This window comes from Lagenorhynchus albirostris, chromosome 4, assembly GCF_949774975.1.
Source record: "Lagenorhynchus albirostris chromosome 4, mLagAlb1.1, whole genome shotgun sequence".
In the NCBI taxonomy this organism is placed as follows: Eukaryota; Metazoa; Chordata; class Mammalia; order Artiodactyla; family Delphinidae; genus Lagenorhynchus; species Lagenorhynchus albirostris.
The window spans coordinates 46,339,292-46,362,168 of NC_083098.1; the positions used below are offsets into that span (position 1 = coordinate 46,339,292).

Genomic DNA, 22,877 nt, shown 5'->3' on the forward strand with positions numbered 1-22,877 from the left:
AAAAACAGATGTCCTGGCAACTTGGTACTTACAATGGTGTTTATTATAGCTCCCTCTCTGGGATAAATATAGACAGACTATAGCAACGTGGTTTTTTCCCCCCAATCCCATTAAGTGGGAGCCAGGAGGCGTGCTATGAAGCAGGCGTGTACATGGGGAAATTGGGCTGGGAGAGCATGCGTTACGAACAGCAGCTGCATCGTATCAGCATGTCAGCCATGCACCTGTGAGCCCAACGAGGCTGGGACTGTAGAAGGGAGAAGAATACCACTGACGGAGGTGCTTCTAAAATCCTTCAATCCTCCTGCCCCATTGCTCCCTGCTCCCACAGTCTATATCCTGTGGTCTCATTCCAACACATAAACAAGAGAGCTTAGGACACATATTATAGAATAAACGAAACAGAATCACATAAGAAAGTTTCTCCTGGAATTGGCACCACTGAGAAGCCCTTACATTCCCAGCTCAGCATCAGGCAAGCTTTAACAGAGTCCTTTCCTTTTCAGCATGCAGGCCTGAGTTGTATGAAGAGCTGTGAGCACAGTGGCAGGCAACCCATCTGGGGCTGTAGGGAAAGCAGCCGGGCAAGAACTTTCTCCCCTTTGGGCACAGCCAGGCTTAGATCTCCATGGCGTATGATCATTCTTAAAATGCTTTACATTTAAAATTTCTGTAGGAGCAGCAAATGCTAACAACTAAATTCCAATACTGTGCTTTCAAGCTGTTTATTGAGGTATGACAAAGAGAGTTGGAAAATCTAAAGAGGAACACTTCTTTTTCTTGGAAGCGTCTTTTGACAATCGGTCTCTCTTTCCTTAGAGTTTCTAGGTTTTCTAGTTTTCCTTTTGACCACGAAACATGAAATGAAAATTATGCAGACCACTGACATTGGCTGGTCAGCTGCTTAGAACGGTGTTGGGGTCCCTGTGTTAGACCGGGAAGCAGCTATGTGACTTGTACGAAATACCTTAATCCCTCTAACCTTCACTTTTGTCATTTGTAAAAACAAAAATAACAGGAGAGCTGTGAGGCAATTGCTCCAAGTGCCCTGCAAGTCGAGAATCTCGTGATGGTCTGGCGAGGTTGGTGATGTGACAGGCCTTTTCCCCTCCTGCTGTAAGGGGCCAATAACCCTGCTAGGACCTCGACTATCTTTCTGGGGGAAGCAGAACAAAGGCCCCCATTTCTTTTTTTTTTTTGCGGTACGCGGGCCTCTCACTGTTGTGGCCTCTCCTGTTGCGGAGCACAGGCTCCCGACGCGCAGGATCAGCTGCTCTGCGGCATGTGGGATCGACCGGGGCACGAACCCGTGTCCCCTGCATCGGCAGGCGGACTCCCAACCACTGTGCCACCAGGGAAGCCCCCCATTTCTTTCCTTACCTTCTTTTCGTTGATGTCTGCCGGCTCCTCTTCCTCATTCACCTCCTCTGGCATAGCTTTGATTTTGTTCAGAAGCTCGGCCTTGGGAGCAGACACGCTGTAGTAGACAGGACAGTTGACCAACATGCCCGCTGCTTCCTTGTCTTCACTCCTGGGTCAGAAAGAACAAAAAGTACAGCCACACGCAGCTTAATTTCACCATATGTTTGTCCATTCGGAAATGTGTAAAAAAATTATATTCGACATCTTCCCAGAAGTTAGGATGGACTAATAGGTGTTTACTAGTGACTGCCTACTAACGTGTGGGGCTCTTGAAGCCAGCATACTCGGGATGGAAAACCACCAAGGGCAATATTGGGAAGGGGAGTGGGAGTCAGGACTACGGACATTTAACCTCTCTGCATGTTTCTCCTTTTGTGAATGATACTGACTCCCTGTTTCACAGAAAGACAACAGGGAGCCTCGACTTAGTCACTGTGAAAGCATTTTCAAGGTGCTGCACAAATCTCAGGTTTTAGGTTAATTATTTCCTACTCCTCCATGTTGCCCATAATGTTTCTGACGTCTACTATAATTGTTTGGACACCTACCAATTTTCCTTTTCATGTAAGCCTGAGGCTCTATGTAAGCCTGGAATTTGGAGCTTGCTGGTCAACGGTGAACGGATACAAGATGTAAAATCTACTCACTGATTACACAGCAGGGGGATTTCAAGGCTGGAGAACAAACTAGAAGTTGGGAACCTGAATAACTATGCTCTTTGTTTTACTATAGTCAAGCTGCCTTTCATACTCTATAGGTAAAGCCCTACTCACTGAATAGATGACTCTATGGACATAATTAGGTTCTCTAGGAGAGGTAATCTTGTGACATTGTTTAACATCTAGACCATCATTTTACTATGGAATAAAGAACCACCAAAAAGGTGTTTTTACTAGTTTCCCGCTTGCTGGGGTTATTCCTCTAAACAATACAGTCATATTAATCCAGTTAATTGAAAAGATGGGGAAAAGGTCTTCTGATATAGTCCCCCCCCCCAACATATATTCACTGCCTCACGAACAGGCTTCTTGGACATCTATCTGATTAAACCTCACAGTGGCTATTGGCGCAGTCTCATGTACAACAAGGACAGTGCTCATTTTTACCAGAAGATGGCGATGCCATCCTTTTGCAATTCCTTAGGAAGCTCTCAGTGCTGCAAAAGCTACATGACCATTTCACTTCTAAACCTAGGTTCTCATGGATAATGCCAGGAAATGCTTTTCTAAGCATGTGCTTGTAAATTACTTTGGTCTTCCCACAGCGAGTGATTGGAGGACAACCACCCGTGGTGAACCGACTGGCACATCCACAGAAACTCATCTGTGGGTCCCTCGTGTACCCAGTGGATTGCCTTGCACATTGTAGGTGCTTAAGAAGTGTTTGCTAAACACATGACCCTGGATAAGTCACTTCTCCTCAATTAGTCTCTGTTTGCCACATCTGAAAAAGGAGGGGCTGGACAAGGTGACTGCTGAGGGCTTGTATCAGGAGAGCCTCCGATAACCTATCAGATAGCCTGTAAGTACCACGCAGTTCTTTCCTTTCTCCCCTCCCCTGTGTTCCTGTTAGTAATTTAGCGAGGATCAGTTGGACATTTCTAAAATGCAAGCCCAAATTCAGATGGAATGCTCTCCGCTTTTATGTAGTCTGGAAGCCACTAACTGGAGCTCCGGACTGTTGATCCATATGGTTTTCATTGAAAATTTAAAAGAAAATAAAAACCATCCTAAATCTCTCCCATAGTAGCCCCTTAAGGAAATCAAACATGCAAGAAAATATTGCAGTAACCCGGGAGAAATCAAAAGGAGGAAAAATACAGACGGCTCACGTTCCTCTCACCGGCTGTGGGCAGGCGCTGGGATGCACGTTACAGGACGGGAAACGCGCTGCTCAGGGAGCTTCGGGTGCAGGCCCACGGCTGAACAAGACCATGGACGCTCTCCTGTTCAGCCCCTTCCTGATGTTCAGGATGTGAACAGACGCCCACCCTACCTCTTCAAAGGTGAATGTCAGCGGAGTAAGTCAATCTGTTTCTCTAGGCTGTCACGCTTTTTACAAGACCATGTTCACCTCGGCCGAGGGGAGGCCCCTGTGTGCTCACCACTTCCACCTGCCCCTCCCTCAGCACCGACCCGTATGGGGCTCTGTAAGGGCAACTCTGGCAGAACGGGCAGCTGCACGTGTGCTGAGTTTTCAAGGGCACTGTATAAGCACTGAGAGCGCACAGACGCCATCACTCACACGTTCTATGACTTCAGCTGGGCATGGTTCTCGCGAACATTAAATGAGATAATGCTTACATAAAGAATATAATGCCTGCTTCAGTTTCCTCTCTGCTTCAGTTTCCTCATTTGTAAAATGGAGATAAAATCGGTAGCTATCTCAGAAGGTTCTCGCGAACATTAAATGAGATAATGCTTACATAAAGAATATAATGCCTGACGCAGAGAACGTGAACGATAGGTTATAAACAGTAATTACTATTACTACTTGTTGCTGGGCAAACAACTCAAGGTAGGTCAGAGCCATTCCCCTAAGGCTGAGATGGAATGTCAGTCTGGGGTCAGGATCTTTGGAAGTGGGAAAACCTCAGCTAAGCAGTTCTAGACTTATCATCACCCCCATGGAAGGAGTTCAATTTTAAGTCTCTTTGGGGACATGACCGGGGACTTACCTCTTAGCTTCACATCCTGGGAAGCTGACAGTTCTCTGCATGGCCTTCCTCTTTATGCTGTTTTCCTTCAGCAGATTAGCATCTCGTGGAAACAAACCTTCCATCAGGTCCATAGTTGTCTTCATTCTGGAGTCTGGATCCAAAATGTCTGCCAGAGATTTGTCTTGGTGGACAATTTCCTTGGCCAGAGCCTCTGTTCTCATGTCTTCTGAGGTCTTCTGAGGGCCAGAGCTGACATTCTCTTCTAAACTCTGAGTCCCACTGACTGGGTCGTGGCTGAGGCTTTGGGTCTGGATGGAAGGGGGCTGCCCTGGGCTTGGCTGCTTGCTAAGAGACCCGGCAGGCTGGGGCGGAGCACCAGTGGTGGAGGGTGGGTTGGTCTCACTGGCCTCTGAACTCTTGATGGAAGTCTGGGATCTGGAAGCCAGTATCTGACTATCAACCAAATGGGCTGCACCAGGGATGGGCCTTTCCTTGGCAACTGTCACCTTGGCAAGTTTGCCGGAGCTGCTAGGGGTATTAAAAGAGAGTGGTTAAGAGAAGAGTCAGCAGGAGGGTGAAGGAAGGCAGGGAGACGTTTGCACACGAGGGCTGCAGCTTCCCACACACATCAGGAGTTTCTGGGGTTGTTATTCCCCACCAACGGCAGGGTTCAAAAGGGCCTTCAACTAGGTCCACTAGTTGGTCACAGGGGGGTTGTGTGACCTTTTAAGGGGGACAGATGTAGCAGGAATTCAGTTTTGGTGAATGTTGTTCTCGGATTCCAGAGCTTTATCAAAGTGAACAGAGGGTAGTGAAAGGGAACAGGTGGTGTTTAGGGGAAGTTACGACAAGGGTGCTATCAGACAATTTATTTTAGTGCTGTCCTAGGGAGTATGTGTTGGGAAATGCCTCTTCCTCATTCTCCTGGCTTCCAAGCAGAGGTCTTCCCTAAACGTTAATGACCTTCAGCCTTACTCTTTATTCCTTCCTATGGACAGAGAGAGTGACTCTGCAAAGAGAAGCTGACCATAGCCCGTTCCTAGTCCAGCCTCTTTCTTTAGAGAGTAAGGTTACCTCCAGGCTTGCTCTTGCGTGTTCACACGTGTGCTTGCTGTGTGTGTGTCCAGCACAGCCTGTGACTAGGCGGGCACCCCTGTTTAATTTGGGGCTCAGTATCAGGAGGCCCACTTATACTCAGATAGAAGCCATATGCTCCAGGATCAGCTCTCTCAGTAATAAAAGTGATTTTTTTGGTCTTCTGAATGCCTTTTTCTTTTGCCTTATTTCTTAACGGGTTCAGAACTCTGGGCAGGGAAGAGGGATGCTGGTTTATTTGGACTCTTTGAACCTGCCACATCCACAGAAATGAACCACACCTCGGTGCCCAAGGACGACTAAAATGACGACCACCAAGGTCAACAAATGGAACAGTTGTGCCAGTTTCGTGAGCTGGGCTCCTGTTAAAAAACCTCCACAGGGCTCTCCAGTGGCCAGCAGAGGCAGCTCTGAGAAGCGTGGAGCGTGGAAATCTCTTCCTGGGGACGGAGACCCTTAACCTTGGCGGAGGGCTGCGCTCACCTGGCGTGGGGCTCCCGGTAGCCCTCGCTGTCCCACTGCTCCGCGCACACAGCTTCAGGGGGAGGCGGAGGGAAGCTGTCCAGGTTCTGGGCCGGGGCTTCCCAGCTGGGCGGGGGCGGCGCTTCGCAGGCGGGGCCGGAAGAGGCGGTGGAGCCTAGGTCCCTCACGAACACCTCGTCGTCGTCGCCCTCCCGAGGCGGCAGGGAGGCCAGCGGGGCCGACCCAGAGATCCGGAGGGAGACCCTGCCCAGAGTGCCCGGGGCCCCGAGGGGCGTGTCGGGGTCAGTAGTGCTGCTCGGGCTGGGGAGGGCCTGCGGCTTGGGGTAGTGCTTGGGGCTCGCGCACCCAGGCGAGGCGCCGTCCTCGGGGAGGCTGTCCTCTCGGACCGCGTGGGCCCTCTTCACCCAGGGCGGGGAGGGCCGCGTCCCTGCTCCCTCCTCCTTCCTGCGCTCGGGGCTGGGAGGCTGGGCCAGCCAGTGGCCGCCATTTTTGGGGGTCCCGGCTGGGGTGCAGGGCTGGGCGGCGGCGGCCTGTGAGCAGTAGCTCGAGGGGCCAGGGGCAGGCAGGGCTGAGCTCGGCGGTGCAGCCCTGGTGTCCGGGAGGTGCCCTTGAGCTCCTGAGGGCAGGGGCCGGGGGCAAGGCGTTCTGCTGGCCTGCCTTGGAGGGTCCAGCGGTCCCAGACCCCTGCCGGGAATGGAGGCACCACCACCTGCTTTGCCGCCCGAAACCCCGCAACGAGGGCTGGGATGGTGTTGGAGCAACAACATCTCTTCACGGCTGGAACAGCTGAATGGCCTGGAGTGGGATACAGACACATAGGTTAGCTCTGAAGAAAAGGGGCAAACACTGAGCCCAAGGTGCATTACATGGACGGGAAAAGCATTTGATGGGGAGAAGGAAGCCCGGAGAAGCTGCACCCTGTCTTCCCTTGGCTGCTCATACAAAGAACCAAGTTTAAATGAGATGCCAAGTAGGCATAAACTCCTGCAGGAAAATGTCACACGGCAAGCCTGGGGTCACAAGGCATTTCTTTTTATTAACCCTCTCATCACCCCATCTACCTCCCCCCATGCAAGGCAGCTTTTGAGGACAGGCTTCAGGATATAAAAGGCAGGAGCAGGTATGTTTCTTCTGCTCCTTTTAGGACTAGTTTGGGAACCAGCTCCTGCCTCTGGGGAAAAGAATGCTGCCTCGTTCTCCACAGGTGTGAGCCCCACGGGGGAGGTCTGTTTGGAAAGTATTTGCGTGGGCTGCAGAATCTGAAGGGTTTATTTACAACTTTCTCTTAGTCTCCCAGTGTTTTCATTTCTTAAAATGGAAAGTAAGAAGGAAAGGGAGAGTCTCACCTAAGGAGCTAATAAGCAGTTACCTCTGGAGAAAGAGACTGACCATAACGAGCAAATAGGGTGCATGGTCGTTTAAACAGCTGTCCTCTAGGCTCTAAGGAAAAACCCAACAATTTCCAATACGTTTGTTAACGTGTTTGAAAGGAAAAAAAGGAGAACAAAAACAAAGAAAACACGTCTCTAGCACTGCCTGCCTGCCTGCCTGCCATGCAAGAGTTAATGTGAGGATAGGGGCTTCCCTGGTGGCACAGTGGTTGAGAGTCCGCCTGCCGATACAGGGGACACGGGCTCGTGCCCCGGTCCAGGAAGATCCCACGTGCCGCAGAGCAGCTGGGCCCATGAGCCATGGCCACTGAGCCTGCGCGTCCAGAGCCTGTGCTCCGCAACGGGAGAGGCCACAACAGTGAGAGGCCCGCATACAGCAAAAAAAAAAAAAAAAAAAAAGTTAATGTGAGGCTAAAAATATCTCCAGCAAACAACCATAATAATTTGTAAATCCCACATTTGTAGCTCCCTGACTAGTGTGCAAGTGAATCTGGAGAGCAGATGGCATTTTTCATTTTACAGACCCACATCCTGAGAGAGCTGTGGCTCAGTCCCAAGTCAGAGCCCCAGCACAGGCCTGCCACAAAATCATCTAAGTGCCAGGTGATGGCAAAGCAGCATAAAGAAGGAAAAGACCACAAAGAACCAAATTAGCTTTTCTCCTGCCATTATTTTTTCTTTACTATAAATGCAAATGGTTGAGTAAGAGGCCCATCTTCCACTCAGATGCATACCCTCCCCTCCCATCACAGATCCTTTTCATCTAGAAGCAGTTTCTTTACCAGAAGCCTGTCAATATTCAAGAGTGGCTATTCTGTCCTCCTTGGTGGGTTCCCAGATGGGTACACCAGAAACCCAGGGGCAGGAGATGCACTGGGGGGTGCTCTTTACCCCCATGTCTTATTCATTTTGCTATCCCCAGATCCTGGCACAAAGTACCCTCTCAGTAAATGTCTGTTGAACAAATGACGTCTCTTCTGCCCAACTGCTGTTTAGACTGCAGGCCATGAACTATTTTTAAACTTAGCATCCTCTAATAGGACATGGAGTAACTGGAATCTGATGTTTTAAGGACCAACTTAGGTACCTTCATTTTGCTTTTTAAAAAGGGGAGACATTGGGCTTCCCTGGTGGCGCAGTGGTTGAGAGTCTGCCTGCTGATGCGGGGGACGCGGGCTCGTGCCCCGGTCCGGGAAGATCCCACATGCCGCGGAGCAGCTGGGCCCGTGAGCCATGGCCGCTGAGCCTGTGCTCCGCAACGGGAGAGGCCACAACAGTGAGAGGCCCGCGTACGCAAAAAAAAAAAAAAAAAAAAAAAAGGGGAGACATCACTAAAACACACAATAAAATAATATTTATCTTTTAAAGATGTAGCCCAAATAAACTTTGATATAACATTTTTAGTTTATGTTTAATCTTCCTAGTTTACAGGAACCATACTGTAAAAAACTATATTTTTGAAGGTAATAGTTGAGTTAAATGCTTAGTTTGGTTGAGAATACTTCTTCCTGGTAATTGTTTTCCAAGAATAAAGACTAGTATCATAAAGATTTTATTTCAGTCTCTTTTATAATAGAGTGTGAGAGACAAGCATCTATTGACATGTATCCAGGAATCAAGTTTGATTAGTCTCATTTTTTTCCTTCATAGCATTTTTTAATGTGGTTTAAAAAAACCCCACATAACATAAAATTAACTACTTTAAATTCATTTTAATTTTAAATTTAAAAATGTTCAATTCAGTAGTGTTAAATACACCAAATATTGTTGCAAAACAGATCTCCAGAACATTTTCATCTTGCAAATCTGAAACTATATACCTATTAAGCAACAACTCTTCTTTTGCCACTCCCCTGGCCCTTGTAACCACCATTCTACTTCTCTATAAATTCGACTACTTTAGATACCTCATACAAGGGGCATCATAAAGTATTTATGACTGGCTTATTTCACTTAGCATAATGTCCTCGAGGTACATTCAGGTTGTAGCATGTGACAGCATTTCCTTCCTTTTAAAGGCTGAATAACATTCCACTGTATGCATATACCACATTTTGTTTATCCACTCATCCATCTGTGGACATTTGGGTTGCTTCCACCTCTTTGCTATTGTGAATAGTGCTGCCTCGAACATGGGTACGAAAATCTCTCTTCAAGACACTGCTTTCAATTCTTTGGATTTATACTCAGAAGTGGGATTGCTGGGTCATATGATAGATTTTTAATTTCTTGAGGAACCTCCATACTGTTTCCGTAGCAGTTATACCATTTTGTAATCCTACCAACAGTGCACAGGGCTTCCAATTTCTCCACATCCTCACCAACACTTGTTCTTTTATGTTTTTTCGATCGTAGCCATTCTAATGAGTATGGTTTTGACTTGCATTTCTCTGATGATTAGTGATGTGCAGTATCTTTTCATGGTCCTGTTGGCCATTTGGAGAAATGTCTATTCAAGTCCTTTTTGGAATCCAGCAATTATTTTTTGTGGTTGAATTTAGTTTCACCTTAGACTTCAGACCAGCTCTCTCTTTTTTTTTTTTTTTTTTGCGGTACGTGGGCCTCTCACTGTTGTGGCCTCTCCCGTTGCACAGCACAGGCTCCAGATGCGCAGGCTCAGCGGCCATGACTCACGGGCCCAGCTGCTCCGCAGCATGTGGTATCTTCCCGGACCGGGGCTCGAACCCGTGTCCCCTGCACTGGCAGGCGGACTCTCAACCACTGTGCCACCAGGGAAGCCCTGCCATGCGTTCTTATACCACCATTTGTTTGTGCTCTTATTTCCTCCCGACCCCTACAAGTGGACTCCATTATATAAATTTCTAAGTTCACGTCACTCTTTTTTTTTGTTTTTTTTGCGGTACGCGGGCCTCTCACCACCGCAGCCTCTCCCTCCGCGGAGCACAAGCTCCGGACACGCAGGCTCAGCGGCCACGGCTCACGGGCCCAGCCGCTCCCCAATGTGGGATCTTCCCGGACCAGGGCACGAACCCGTGTCCCCTGCATCGGCAGGCAGACTCTCAACCACTGCGCCACCAGGGAAGCCCCAGACCAGCTCTCCTTTGGCAGAGCTCTAGTTCACTGTTAGTCTTCCCTTGTCTCTAGCTTTGAATTAATGCAGCCAAACTAAAGTCCTCAGCCTCACCTTGACCGCTTCACTTTAGGCACAGCTCCAGGAGCAAGACCAACTACAGAAGGCTGCTCTTGGCAGTGAAGGAGGTAACCTAATACCCACTTCCTGACCATGCTGGCACTATTAGGTTGAGCTATCGAGAAGGTGAATGCCAGAAAAAGAGAGAAACAATGATTGAATGAAACAGTAAAAATTAAGGAACTGGCTTGAAAAAACATGGACGGTAGTAGGGAGGGTTTAAATGTATTAACATTAGTAATAACAGATGACAGTAGATAGTCCTATAATGCTGCATTAAAACTACATACAGGCATGTGGTTCAGAGGAAACTCTCTTTGGAAATTTCTACTTCTTAAGCTCCAAGTGAATAGTTTAAAGATTCTAATTCTGAAAAACTGTCCATTATATTTTTTCTACCAAGGAGAAATGATTTTGATGGCAACTTTAAAAACATGAATTTCCTGCTATTTTCTATCTCTAAGTGCCTAAAATAATGATTTTAGAGCTTTATTTTTTACTTCAGGTGATTCCTGCAAGTTTGTCTTGTTCTGTGAAGGCTGTTCGTGATGCTCATTCTTCCCCTAGTGCTTTACTCAGCAGACCCGATCCTCTGGGACAGAGCCAGAAGAGATCAGCCACGTTTAAGAGAGGCCCCACGTGTGAGAGCCAGAGGATAGACTTGAGAAGAGCATATCCATCAACTATTCTGATGCCAAACTTACTAGAAGTCAACCGTTGCCTCAACAGCACACATTCAAAACCTATTTTGAATAGTATCATTCTTAGAGAAAGTCATCTATCAATAAAAAAGAAAGCTCCCCACGGCCTAGACAAACTGAAGAGGTGGCACACGACACTATGAAACATCATAATATCACACTTCGATTTCTGGCAGAGAGGAACAGCAGCATTTAACTCCAGCAGCATTCATAAGGTAGAGGGCATCATAAATACAGATACATACCTGGATGCTGGGCCAGCCAAATAACAGGGATCCTTCACAAGACCAAAGCCATTGTTTTCCCCCAAAAGCACATCCTTAAAACACAAGAGGCACGGCGTTATTACCAACAAACGGGTATTTAAATTTACCAAGGGGGTGGAGGTATAAAGGAGAAGGGACACTTATTGGAGGTCCACTATTTATTATCAGGTATCATGGTGGCACTCTTACATACTAACCCATTTCATCCTCAAAGCCCAGGAAGTACTGTTAATCCCACTGCATTGATGAGGACACAGGCCCCAAGAGGTTAACTTTCCCAAGGTCACAGGTGGCAGAACCTCAGTCTACCTCACTGGGTGCCTCTCCTAACAAAGACATTTTCTAAACAAGAGAAGGCTGATAACAATTATCTCCGGACTTCAGACAACTATACTTGAAATATAATGATGAAATTAAATCAAAAGGCCAAGCTTTCAAAACAGCAATAGGGAAATATGCGAGATGACAGGAAAAGGAGAGTTTATTGGATTCAGCAAAATCTCAAGAATTAGATATGAATCTGGCTTGTAATCAGGTTGAAATACATCCTCTCTGGGAAAAATATCTCACCCACATGTAATGTCAGTAACTCTGGGGACACTTCAAGGGTAGTCATTATTTGTTTTTGTTTTAAATAAGGGTACATATTAGTTTCCTGAAAGGGTTGTAGGTCAGTTTTTGTTAGTGTAAAATCAGTTCATATGTACAGGTCCCTGATGAAGATAATGATGTAGCTATTGATAAAACTCTCAATTATTTATGATAATAGGAGACAGGTAGAAAACAGGAAAATTAAATCCGCATGTAATCCGTAAACTTAATTTCAACAATTTATTTCACCATTTATTCTGTCCAAAGGGCCGATTGCTTTTCATCACCCCACCTCACTCTCTCTCTTTCTTTTTTTCCCCCCAATCATTGGTAGAGGTACTAAGAAGCAATGAAAAGAGCCAAAGGTGGGTGGGAGAAGGTCCAAAGAAGAAACAACCCTGAATATTATTAGTAACTGCAGCTTCCCCCTACTCGGCATTTACTGTGTGCTGGACACGCAGCCAAGCTCTTTAAAATCCTCAAATGATGTGCCTGGAGCTGTGTTAGGCACCTGACATTTCTTCTGTAATTTAATCTATAACAATGGGAAGAGGGGAGGTAACTGCAGCTCAGAGAGGATAAGTATCTTACCCACAATTAAGTAAGCAGCTAGGATTCAAACCATGATTTCCTCAAAGCCTAAGGTCGACCTTTGGAATCTTAAGTTGAATGGTGGCTGAGCTGGATACAATCAGATGTCAGTGCTTTGAGAAAAAGGAATTCCATGTGTCCCTGATTTGCTCAAATATCACTAGAGGGAATGGGAATTCCTACTCTCCGCAAAACCCTATGGTCCCTTTATAACCAACAAGGACCTACTGTATGTATAGCACAGGGAACTCTGCTCCATATTTGGTAATAACCTAAATGGGAAAAGAACTTGAAAAAGAACAGATACATGTATGACTGAATCACTTTGCTGTACACCTGAAATTAACACAACATTGTTGATCAACTATACTCCAATATAAAATAAAAAGTTAAAAAAAAAGTCTTTCCCCACTCCACCCCTTCTGTTGACATGAATGCTCACCTTCGCCAATAATTAACTGGAAAAGCCTATCTAGGTCCCCTTAAAGCTCCTAACCTAGTAACGTTCAAATATATATTTCTACTCTATTATTTCCTTTGAATTACAGTATGAGCTTGATATTTCTGTGGGTGTATATAAACTAAAAGAACTCAGACCCAGCAATAGGCCATTGAGAGAACTCTACATCTCCTGTCAATGGAAATACCATTTGGACAGAAGGAAAATGCCTTCCCAACCTAGCAGAAAGCCCAAGGAGGATACATTCCTGTTGCATTTATTTGCTTAGATGGGGCACGTATGCACTTTCAAAGAAGACTTGATTTTCTATAAACCGGTAAGAAGTATAAACTATTATGACAATTTAGGAAAAAGCAGTGGCAATGGGAGAAATACCAGGTATAGAGTTATGCCAACAGAAACTTAAGTGTCTGTTTTGGTTAATCGTCTCTAACTTCTTTTGACTGACTTAAAAGTACACCAGTTCTTACTCTTCATTAGGCACAGTACAGTTAGAACTGTAAACCTGAATCCCATCCAATTCCGATTCTCACTCTTCCTTTGGATTCTGAATTAAATATCCTAATATCTCTATGACCAATGAAATATGAAGACAATATTCATCTACTTTGTAATATCAGCTTCAAGTATCTGCCAAAATGAATTAGAAATTCAGTTAAAAAAATTTTAAATGTTATTTAAATGTATAACAGTAATTGATAAATGTTAAAATGAAATCAATTCACTGGCTGGAGTTTTCAGATATAAGATGTTTAACTCTCACCTCCCTCCAGTCACCCAGTCTTTTTTGATACCGGGAGGCAGTGTGGTATAGTGACTTAAAACCTCTGGAGTCAGACAGTATGGGGTCAAAACCTTGCTCCCACTATGTTGGGCAAATTTCTCAGCCTTTCTGTGCCTCAGTTCCCTCATCTGTAATATGGCGATAACAACGGTATCGCCTCCTTTGCATAGATGTAGGATTAACTTTAAGCTTATAAAACACAGTACAGTGACTGGCACATAGTAAACATTTGATTATTCGTAGCTAGTTGTAACTTTACATTTTGTGGAAAGTTGATTCTGTTATTTATCCCCAGGCTTGTTGAGAGGTACTAAAAATGACATACAAGTTGCATCCTACAGAATCAAGACTACATCCAACATTGTGGGGTTCCATGCACTGAGCAATTTCCTCAGCAATCAAATGTTTGTCACATCATCACATGGTGACTGTGCTACATATAAGAAATGAAGATCTCTGAAAATACAGTGAGAACCAGAGAAGACTCTAACTCAGCATTTTGAAAAAAAAAAAAAAATACCCCACCAGGAATCTCATTTCTCCAAAAGCTTTCTTTTTATAGCCTCTGCTATATTTTAGATCTATGACAACGAACAGGTGTAAATTTCCATCTCCAAGACAGAAATGTCTGGATTTTTTCCTGCAGCTTTGCAGGGCCTACCTACTTTAAAACAGTTAAGTTTTCTAAAGTCTCACAGAAAGTAGGAAATAGCCAAGAATTTGATGTGCCCTTCAGCTCCGTCACTAATATCCATTTGTTCTGAATTACACCTTTAAAATTAAGAGGAATTGGGGCTTCCCTGGTGGCGCAGTGGTTAAGAATCCGCCTGCCAATGCAGGGGACACGGGTTTGAGCCCTGGTCCGGGAAGATCCCACATGCCACGGGGCAACTAAGACCGCGCCACAACTACTGAGCCTGCGCTCTAGAGCCCATGAACCACAGCTACTGAAGGCCACGCACGTAGACCCCGTGCTCAGCAACAAAGAGAAGCCACCACAATGAGAAGCCCGCGCAGTGCAACAAAGAGTAGCTCCCATTCACCGCAACTAAAGAAAGCCCACGCACAGCAACGAAGAGCCAACGCAGCCAAAAATAAATAAATAAATAAATCTATTAAAATTAAGAGGAATTAAAGGAGAGGGAATAGGAGGCGGCTTGTTCAGAGACGACCACAGATGGCTAAGGAAAGGCCCAGGGGTGCTGAGTGTCTGAGCAGGTCTCAGGCTACAAAAGGTGGCAGCCTTCTACAGTCATCGTTTCAGGCCCAAGAATGATCAAGTTTTATAAACAGAGAAACTGATTTCCATGCTGACCTTGTTTTGGAAGCAAAAACTATCCTCACTAATGGACTTTTGAAAAGGAGCTGAATCCTTGCCCAAAGCTTGCAAAATCCTGCTCTATTAGTATCTACCTGGCAGGAGCAAGCAGCGTTTGTTCCGGATGCCTCGGACTGAGCCAGCACCAGAAACAGACTCCATATTTTGGGTTTAACTCAACCAGATGATTTAGTCGCTACAGGGTCACTTCATTTCTCAGAGTCCTCTAAAGCTGGGATGAGAAAAATTGTTATTTAACACCTTCACTAAAGCTTAATGGTAAAAGTTCCTGGAATTTATTCCAATAAATAATAACATCTTAAAATATTAACCACAATAATTATGTGGAGACTAGTTTTATTTTGTTTTTCACTAGTTCTACAACTAAGGTAGATAATGGGTGTATGAAGAAGATGCGAGAGGCAGACCTTGCCATGGACCAGTCTCAGGGCAGGCACAGTGCAGCTGCTGAGCCAGGGAATGAAGGAGGAAGCCTAAGAACACAGTCTTGATGCAGTTGCAATCTAGGGGATTATAACCTATTTTCAGAATTTGTAGGAGCAAAGCAGCGCAGATAAAGTATTTCACGTTGAAACATTTCCCCCCTCTGGCATCATATTCCCGTTAAATAATTTCTAAATATGGTACTCCCTTTATTAAAGAGAACATAAATAATGTTCTGTATTTAGCTGTCTTTCTAGAAAGTTTTTCAAATAATACCAAATAATTGGGATTTAATTGGGATCATTTCTCTATACTGCCTATATTTTAGCTCTATTTCCCAGTTTACCAGGCTTGAGAAATATCTGGAAGGGCAAAATAACATTCATAACCATCCAACAAATTCCCCAAGAGAGAATAATGACATCGATCAGAAGATGATTTAGTTTTCACCTAAGCATTTCTATTTTCTTCAGGACATGGGGAGAGAAATAGAGAAAATGTTTGTTCTGCTACGCGGTGAGCTTCCGAAGCCCATCAAACTGGCTGAAATGGCATGTTACACATATGGATTTTAAAAGCGTCTTAGGTGTAGGATAAGGACTGGAAATTAGCTCTGTTCTTCACGCTAAGGGGTGAAAAACAGCTACTGAAGGCTTATGGAGGATTGCCTCTATAGACTGTGTGTGTGTGTGTGTGTGTGTGTGTGTGTGGTGTGTGGGTTATATTGGGGAGAAAATATTTCTGAAGAGAAAATATCTGGGAGGGAGCAGTATTTTCTCACAATGCTGTGCGTATGTGTGTTGCAGAAGCAGTGCAGCAGGCAGATGTCTCAGACAGTAATGGCTAACTCTTCTCTGTCCGAAGCTGTTTCCTCCAACTCAATGCCTCCCCCACACAACCTCCAACTCTTTGTCAACATCCTGCTCATCCTTTATAGCCTGGTTCATATCCCTTCTCCTTCAAGAGATGCTCTCTTAGATCCTCTCAGAATTACTATCCCTCCCATAGCATATTATTTATGACCACTCCCAAAGTATTCACTATTCGTGTTAGTTATTTATATGTAAGTTCATAGTCCTTTGCTCAATTGTGAACCCCAGAAAGGCATGACCCTTATTTTCCTTTACGTTTCCTTTAAACCTATAAGCAGTCCTTTTCGTAAAACACACGCTCTACAAATGCTTGCTGAATGATTACATTCTCTGCTGGGGAAAACAGAATCTGAGAAGGGACGATGGAGGGGTATTCTTCCCTGTGGTAACATATATGTGAATTCCTCGCATCTTCTTACCCGGCAAGGGAACCATGAGGCAGGACATCGACTTGCAGTGCACGTGGAGCTTGAGAATGGGCTAAGAATTAGGGGAATTGATAGACTCCTGGAGCCAGAGTGCTCGGATTTTACTCCTAGCTCCGCCTAAAATTTCCAGCGGAAAGCGCCTCGTGATCTTTTCATAGTCTGGAGACTTTATGAGAGAATTGGAAAGTCTGACATTCTCCTATCTCACCACGATAGTACACAGAAAGAGGCAGAGAGACATGGATTTGATATGGATAATATACTCCACCACATAGGATTATTTTGAGGATTAATGAGATAATAAACATAAAAGCATACTTAGTTGAAGGCCTGGAGCTCAATAACCAACAACTATCAAAGTCAATAACTATACTTACTTTGTAAATGCAAAAGTCCAATAGAAACAAAGAAGGTATGAAGCTAACGTCTTTAAAATACTGAGACACAGCCTCTATTGCATGAACTTAAAAAAAGAGAAAAGAAGCAAAACAAACAAAAAAACAAAACGCAAAAAAAACCCCGAAACAAAAAGATATCCCCTAAATTTTCCTAATCTAATTCTTACACTGAGAAGTGGGTGACACTAAAATGAAATTATTATATATATATATGTATATACTATATAATACATACATACTATATATGTATGCGTGTATATATATTATATACACTTGTCTTCCCAGTATCCCCAGGGAATTGGCTCAAGGACCGCCCCCCCAGGGACGGATACCAAAATCCACCTGATGCTCTATACTGATAAAATGGCATAGTATTTGCATATAACCTACACACATCCTCCTGTATACTTTAAATCATCTCTACTTACAATCTAAATACTACGTAAATAGTTGCTGGTGTGCTGGCAAATTCAAATTTTGCTTTTTGGAACTTTCTGGAATTTTCCCAATATTTTCCATTCCAGTGCAGAACCAGGAATACGAGGCCTACTGTGTGTGTGTGTACACATATACATCTATACCCACTGATACACACTCATATATATGTATAGATATCTATATTGGTATACAATACATGTATCTACATAAGACATCTACACAACTGTATCGATATCTACGTACTATATATCTGTATCTCTGTAATGATCTCATCAGACAGGGGCACTGAGAAAGACAGCACCTTATGAAAACGAATGCTACTCTATGGCGTGTAAAAGGAAAACGAAGGGGAGAGGAGGGGTTAGAGAAGTCGCACTAAGGCTTCCAGGATGCAAGGGGCAGTGCTAGGACCCGCTGACTGCACATACCTGGCGCTTGTCTGCGGTGGGAGATGACCGTGACCTCATGTGGACAGGGATGGCCTGAACGCCTGAGCGCTCCAGCAGGTCCTCGGCCGACATGGACTTCCCGGCCCTCCCGGCTGCGGACCCCCACGGGGAGGGCTCCCCAGGGGTCCTGTCCAGCCTCTGGGGGCCCTTTGGACCGCCGTTAGCTCCACTGAGCAGTTCTCTCGGGGCTTGGTCTCCGCGGCGCCGTTCCCCGAGGTGGCGGCCACCGGCAAAGGAGCTGCTGCGATCTCGGGGGGCCCGTGGCGGCTCCCCGCCACCCCCTTCCGCGGTGGCCGGCTGGAGGGCGGCCTCCCTGCGGGGCGGCAGGCTGGGCTCCCGCAGAGAGGAGAGACTGGAGGCAGCAGCGAGGCTGGGGCCCTCGGGCGCGGCCTGGAGGTAGGCGCTCTGGACGCGCTCCCGCAGCGGCCCAGGCTCCTGGAGGCCGCAGCCAGCGGCAGCGGGCCGCTTGCCGGTCTTGCGCTGAATGTAGTCGGCCAGCGCGCTCTGCTGGAACTGCTTCAGCTCGGGCCCCGAAAGGCTGAGGGTGGAGCAGGCCCTGCCGTCTCGCTCGAAGATGCGGCGCCGGTCAGCCACCGAGCTCTCCGCGAACTGCGGCCCCTTCCTTGGCGGGCCCGGGGGCGCCGGCTCGGCCTCCTCCGAGACCCCCACCTCATGCATCTTCTCGGGTTCCGAGTACGAGCGCTTCTTCTGCTCAGGGGTCAGGTGCCGGCGCGGCCCCCTCCGGGTGGCGGGGGGAGCGGGCCGGGCAGGGTCGCCCTCGGCCGGGGTCACGCTGTGCCGCTCGCGCGGAGTGTGCGGAGAGGCGGAAGTCGGCGCTTCCGGGCTCCGCAGCCCCACGTGGGCGGAGGCGGGTCGCAGCCGCCAGGGCCTGGCAGCTGTGGGCGTCCCCGGCTCGAGGTCCCGGCGTCGAAAGGAGGTGGCGCCCAGGACGCGGGACTGCGCATCCTTGATGCTGTTCCGGTAGGCGCGGCTGAAGGGGGCATCCTGCACGGGCGACTCTGGCGTGCGGGGCCGGTCATCGGGCCACACGGCCTCCTTCTCCGCCTCGCTGAAGAGCTGGAAGGTGCTCTGGCTGCGGAGCAGGCGAGCGTCCCGCCTCAGCTGCTGACCACACGGCTGCCAGGAAACCTCTTCCGACTTCGGCTCCCCGTTTTTGCAGTGCGGCTCCCCATTGCCTAGGGGTTCAATGGATTCGGAAAAACGGATATGGGCCTTTGTCTCCTCCAAGTCATTCCCCAAAGTATTAGAAGTTGGGAGTGTCCGGTTGGGCCTGTGGTTATAACCGTAACTAGAGCTGCCCGCACTCGGGGGTCTCTGGCTCCCTTGCTCTCGCTGCTCAATCTTGGAAACCTTCTCCAGCACGGAGCAGTGGGGCTTCCCATACTGAAAGCCCTGCAGAGCCGAGGCGCTGCTGGAGCTGAGCCTCCTTCGGCCCAGACTGGATGTCTCCTGCGGGGGCGGGGAGGGCAGCTCTTCATACCTTGGGTCTGAACTGTGGAACGAAGCCAAGGCACTGGTTCTCCCCTCAGGCCTGGGATAGGAAACTGACCTGTCCAGCTGGCTCCTGTGATCAGGAACAACAGTCCTTCCAGAGTCCTCTGCCTTGGTGCCGACTGTACAGGTGGATGTGCCTTCCAGGTAGATCTCCTGGGCTCCCCCTCCTAGATCCAGGCTGCTTTGCCTTCTTAGACTCTCAGGAATGTTTTGGAGGGAGGAGAAGGCAGATGTGGTCTTGCCAAAGTTGCCTGGCATGCTCTGGCCCAGGCTGCCTCTGTCGAACCTCCGTCGGAGGTTGGCATTGTGGTCTTCATGGAAATCCCCCTCCCAAGGCTCTGAGGGCAGGAAAGATCTCTTGTCTTCACCCACTTGCCAGGCCTGAGCCGGAGGGGATTGGAGGCTGTGGTAATTAGAATATTTGTTGCCCTGGGTGCTCTTTCTCTCACTGGGATGTGGGCTGTCGCCTTGGAGAGGTGTGAGAAGTCTCTTCAGGGAGGTCTCCTCCTCGTTTTCAGGCACTGAGAGGAAATGGACTTTGTAGGGGACACATTTGGCTGAAACTTCAGGTTTCCACTCTCCCGGGGACACTGAGTCATGTTCTAGGGGCTGGCAGAAGGCAAAGCCAGGCCTGCTAGATCCACTTTGGTTCCCATTCTCATCAAGGGCGGTCGTCTTGTCGCAAGCTCCCTGCGGAGCTGGATACCCGCCCTCCTTGGCCAGCGCAGGGTAGAGGGTGCCGTTACCACTCACGGAAGGCCGGGGCACTTGGGCAAAGTGTGGCTCCAGGGAAGGTACCGGGTAGATGCCAGTCGGCAGCAGAGGTTGGCCAGGTTGGGCCTTCTGGGTGTAATTATGCTTGGGCTTCACTGGGGGGCTGTTTTCTGGACTTTTCTCCAGCACAGTATGCAGCTGTTCCTCTATGAAGGGAGATTTCAGGGTGCCTGCAGAGTTTGCCTGAGGCCGGCAGAACCGTTTCTGATCAAGGCTAGACCAGGAGCCAGGCCGCTCTCGCTGCCGAAAGGCCGCATAACTGTCACTCCGAGCCGGGGGCAGGGGCGCACCCACTTTAGGAGGCAAGTTGTCCGCGGTGGTCTCCAAGGAGCTGGGGCAGTGCTGGCTCCAGGAGGGGGGTGGTGCTTCCTTGCCCCGAGGAACACTATGCCATTTCTCATAGCCCTGACCATCTGCCAATGCTCGGGCCTCCTTACCTTGCAGGAGCAGGCCTGAAGAGTTCACCTCATACTCTGCTGAGACCCCCCTCCGGGGATCATAGACTGTCTTAACATAGCGAATGTCTGCCTGCCTCATCCCTTCTAGGAGGCCGCCTCGAGCAGAAGTGGTGTCCACGGAGCCTGAACGCTCCCGGCCAGAGGTGCCGGGGGCCGGATATTCGAGGATGCTAGAACTGGCGGAGAAGGAGCTGTAAGCCGAGTCTCTCTTGTTATGGAGGTGGCCAAGCTGCTCAATGCTGCTGGTAGACTTGGCCGGGGAGAGAGGGTGGCAGGGCGGGCATCCCCCGCTGGGCTCCAGGCTGTCCGTGCTCCCCTGGGAGCTGCACCGGTCGGGGCTCCGCCTCAGATAAGCATGGTCATAGCCAGAGAGGTCCCTGGTAGAGGAGCTGGAAGAAAGGGAGGCAGAGCGGTCAGCAGGGAGTCTGTATCATTCAGCAGGCTTACAGGCACGGGACCCAGCCTATAAACGTACCCTCGGGAAAGATGTTTGGTTTCTGGAAGGCTGGGGGGAAAGGGCCATATTTGGGCCTTGCTCAGCCTCCCTACGTGTCGTCACTAGGAGTAACTGCCCGACGCCGCAACCCATGTGCCGCTCATCAATCACCAGGCTCGCCGGGGGAGAAGCGGGCAGCACGAGGAGGCCACTTGGCCCTTGGACACGGGCGGCACACTGACGGGATGTGCTCCATGCCAGGAGTGACATTCTGCACACGCCAAGAAATGAGAGAGGTGGGCGAAGAAGGAGGAGGAAGGGTGACGGAGACCGACATTTTATGTCCCTTGGGGCGTCCGCGGGGAGAAGGGGAGAGCTTAGTAAGAGACCAGGCACGTGAGTGGGTGAGGGAGACTCTGCACGTGTCCTTGGTTTTAGTTAATATCTTTCCTTTGTACAGAATTGGAGGGCTACTCCCTGGCCATCTTCCTGGAATCTCAACTGTACAAGAGACAGTTTGTTTGTGGGGAGAGAGCCAAACACAAAACTGAAAGAGAGAAATACTGAGAGAATATTATAGAGTTAGAAGAAGCGGATGAGAGAGAAGGAGAGGCAGGCTGGATAAGAAGCTTTAATCATAGGAGACTCTTGGGTGCTGGGAGCCAATCACCCACGGACCACTTCCCAGAACCTGGGCAAAGCCTCATACACCGGAGGGTAAAACCTCCTTCACCAGCTCGTCCAGGTGATTTTCAGAGCCTGCCTGGGGGAGGGGGAGTGAGTCTCACTCCTGGCATCATACACCCCAGAACGTTGCCATAAGACAGAATTACTTATAATTAGATTTAATTATAAAATCAAAATAGACTTCACCCCAGCATGTTGGGGGAGAGAGGACATGGACATAGGAAGGAGTAAGTAGCTCAAAAATCAAACCGCAGTCTCAATAGTTCAACATTTGGGACTCACTATTCTCTAAAGAAGAGAAAAGAAGAACTGAGCGTTCTTGCCTGAGGTTTTCCATTTTTACATGAATAGGCATTTAAACACTATTAAAATTCATGGAGCTGTTATTATATTTCTAGATCTCATGTAAGTAAATATGGTGTCTTAATGGCTGAGTATGCAATAATGCTTTGTGGCTGGACTGTCTCCAGAGTATATGGGAAGAGACTATAGAAGGATCACCTGCTGAGTCAAAACTGGTGCTGGAATTCAAGGAAAAGAAGACTAGATTTTCAGCAACTCACCCTAAGAATAATTTTCTCTATCAAGGGAAGTGAACTTACTGAATGGAGCATCCTGCTTTGGGAGGGACAGGTATAAATTCAAGGGAGAAAGGAAGGGAACAGCTCCTGAGCCAACCAGATTAGGGAAGTCAGTCCTGGCACCCAGTGGCATGGCATATGTCACTGCCAGTTTTTACTCCCACTCCCCTCTAAATGAGGAGGCTGTGTTGAAAATGCACATGACACGGCTCAGTTGAGGATAATCCCATATGACCCGCTTGTGCTTCCCTTTATCTCCTCTAACAGAAGACTCAGAGCTAATACTCTGAGGGCACATGGAAGCAGTAGACCCCACAAGGGCTGTTTTGCTCATCAATTCCATGCAGGTGGTAGACACTACCTAATCCTCCTCCCAACTGCTAAGAATTTTAGCAGTCTTTCACTAAAAGGGTAATTCAAATCTAATTTAGGAGCATGCAGAAAAAAATCAAAGTGAATAAACTGATGGGTTTACTGTAACACTG

At 47.8% G+C, this 22,877-nt stretch overlaps 1 protein-coding gene across 3 annotated transcripts in view; it reads right to left on the reverse strand.

Annotated features, from left to right (window-relative positions):
* SHROOM3 (shroom family member 3) overlaps positions 1 to 22,877 on the reverse strand; it is a 121,831-nt gene that overhangs the window by 17,238 nt on the left and 81,716 nt on the right. For 2 of the 3 annotated variants that reach the window (XM_060147978.1, XM_060147976.1), the window contains exons 4-8: positions 17,921 to 21,077; positions 11,148 to 11,221; positions 5,660 to 6,454; positions 4,100 to 4,609; positions 1,381 to 1,531 (exon numbers count right to left, since the gene is read on the reverse strand). In XM_060147978.1, coding sequence (XP_060003961.1) covers positions 1,381 to 1,531; positions 4,100 to 4,609; positions 5,660 to 6,454; positions 11,148 to 11,221; positions 17,921 to 21,077 — 4,687 coding nt within the window. The remainder of the gene's footprint in view (positions 1 to 1,380; positions 1,532 to 4,099; positions 4,610 to 5,659; positions 6,455 to 11,147; positions 11,222 to 17,920; positions 21,078 to 22,877) is intronic. The other variant, XM_060147977.1, reaches the window with a different exon arrangement.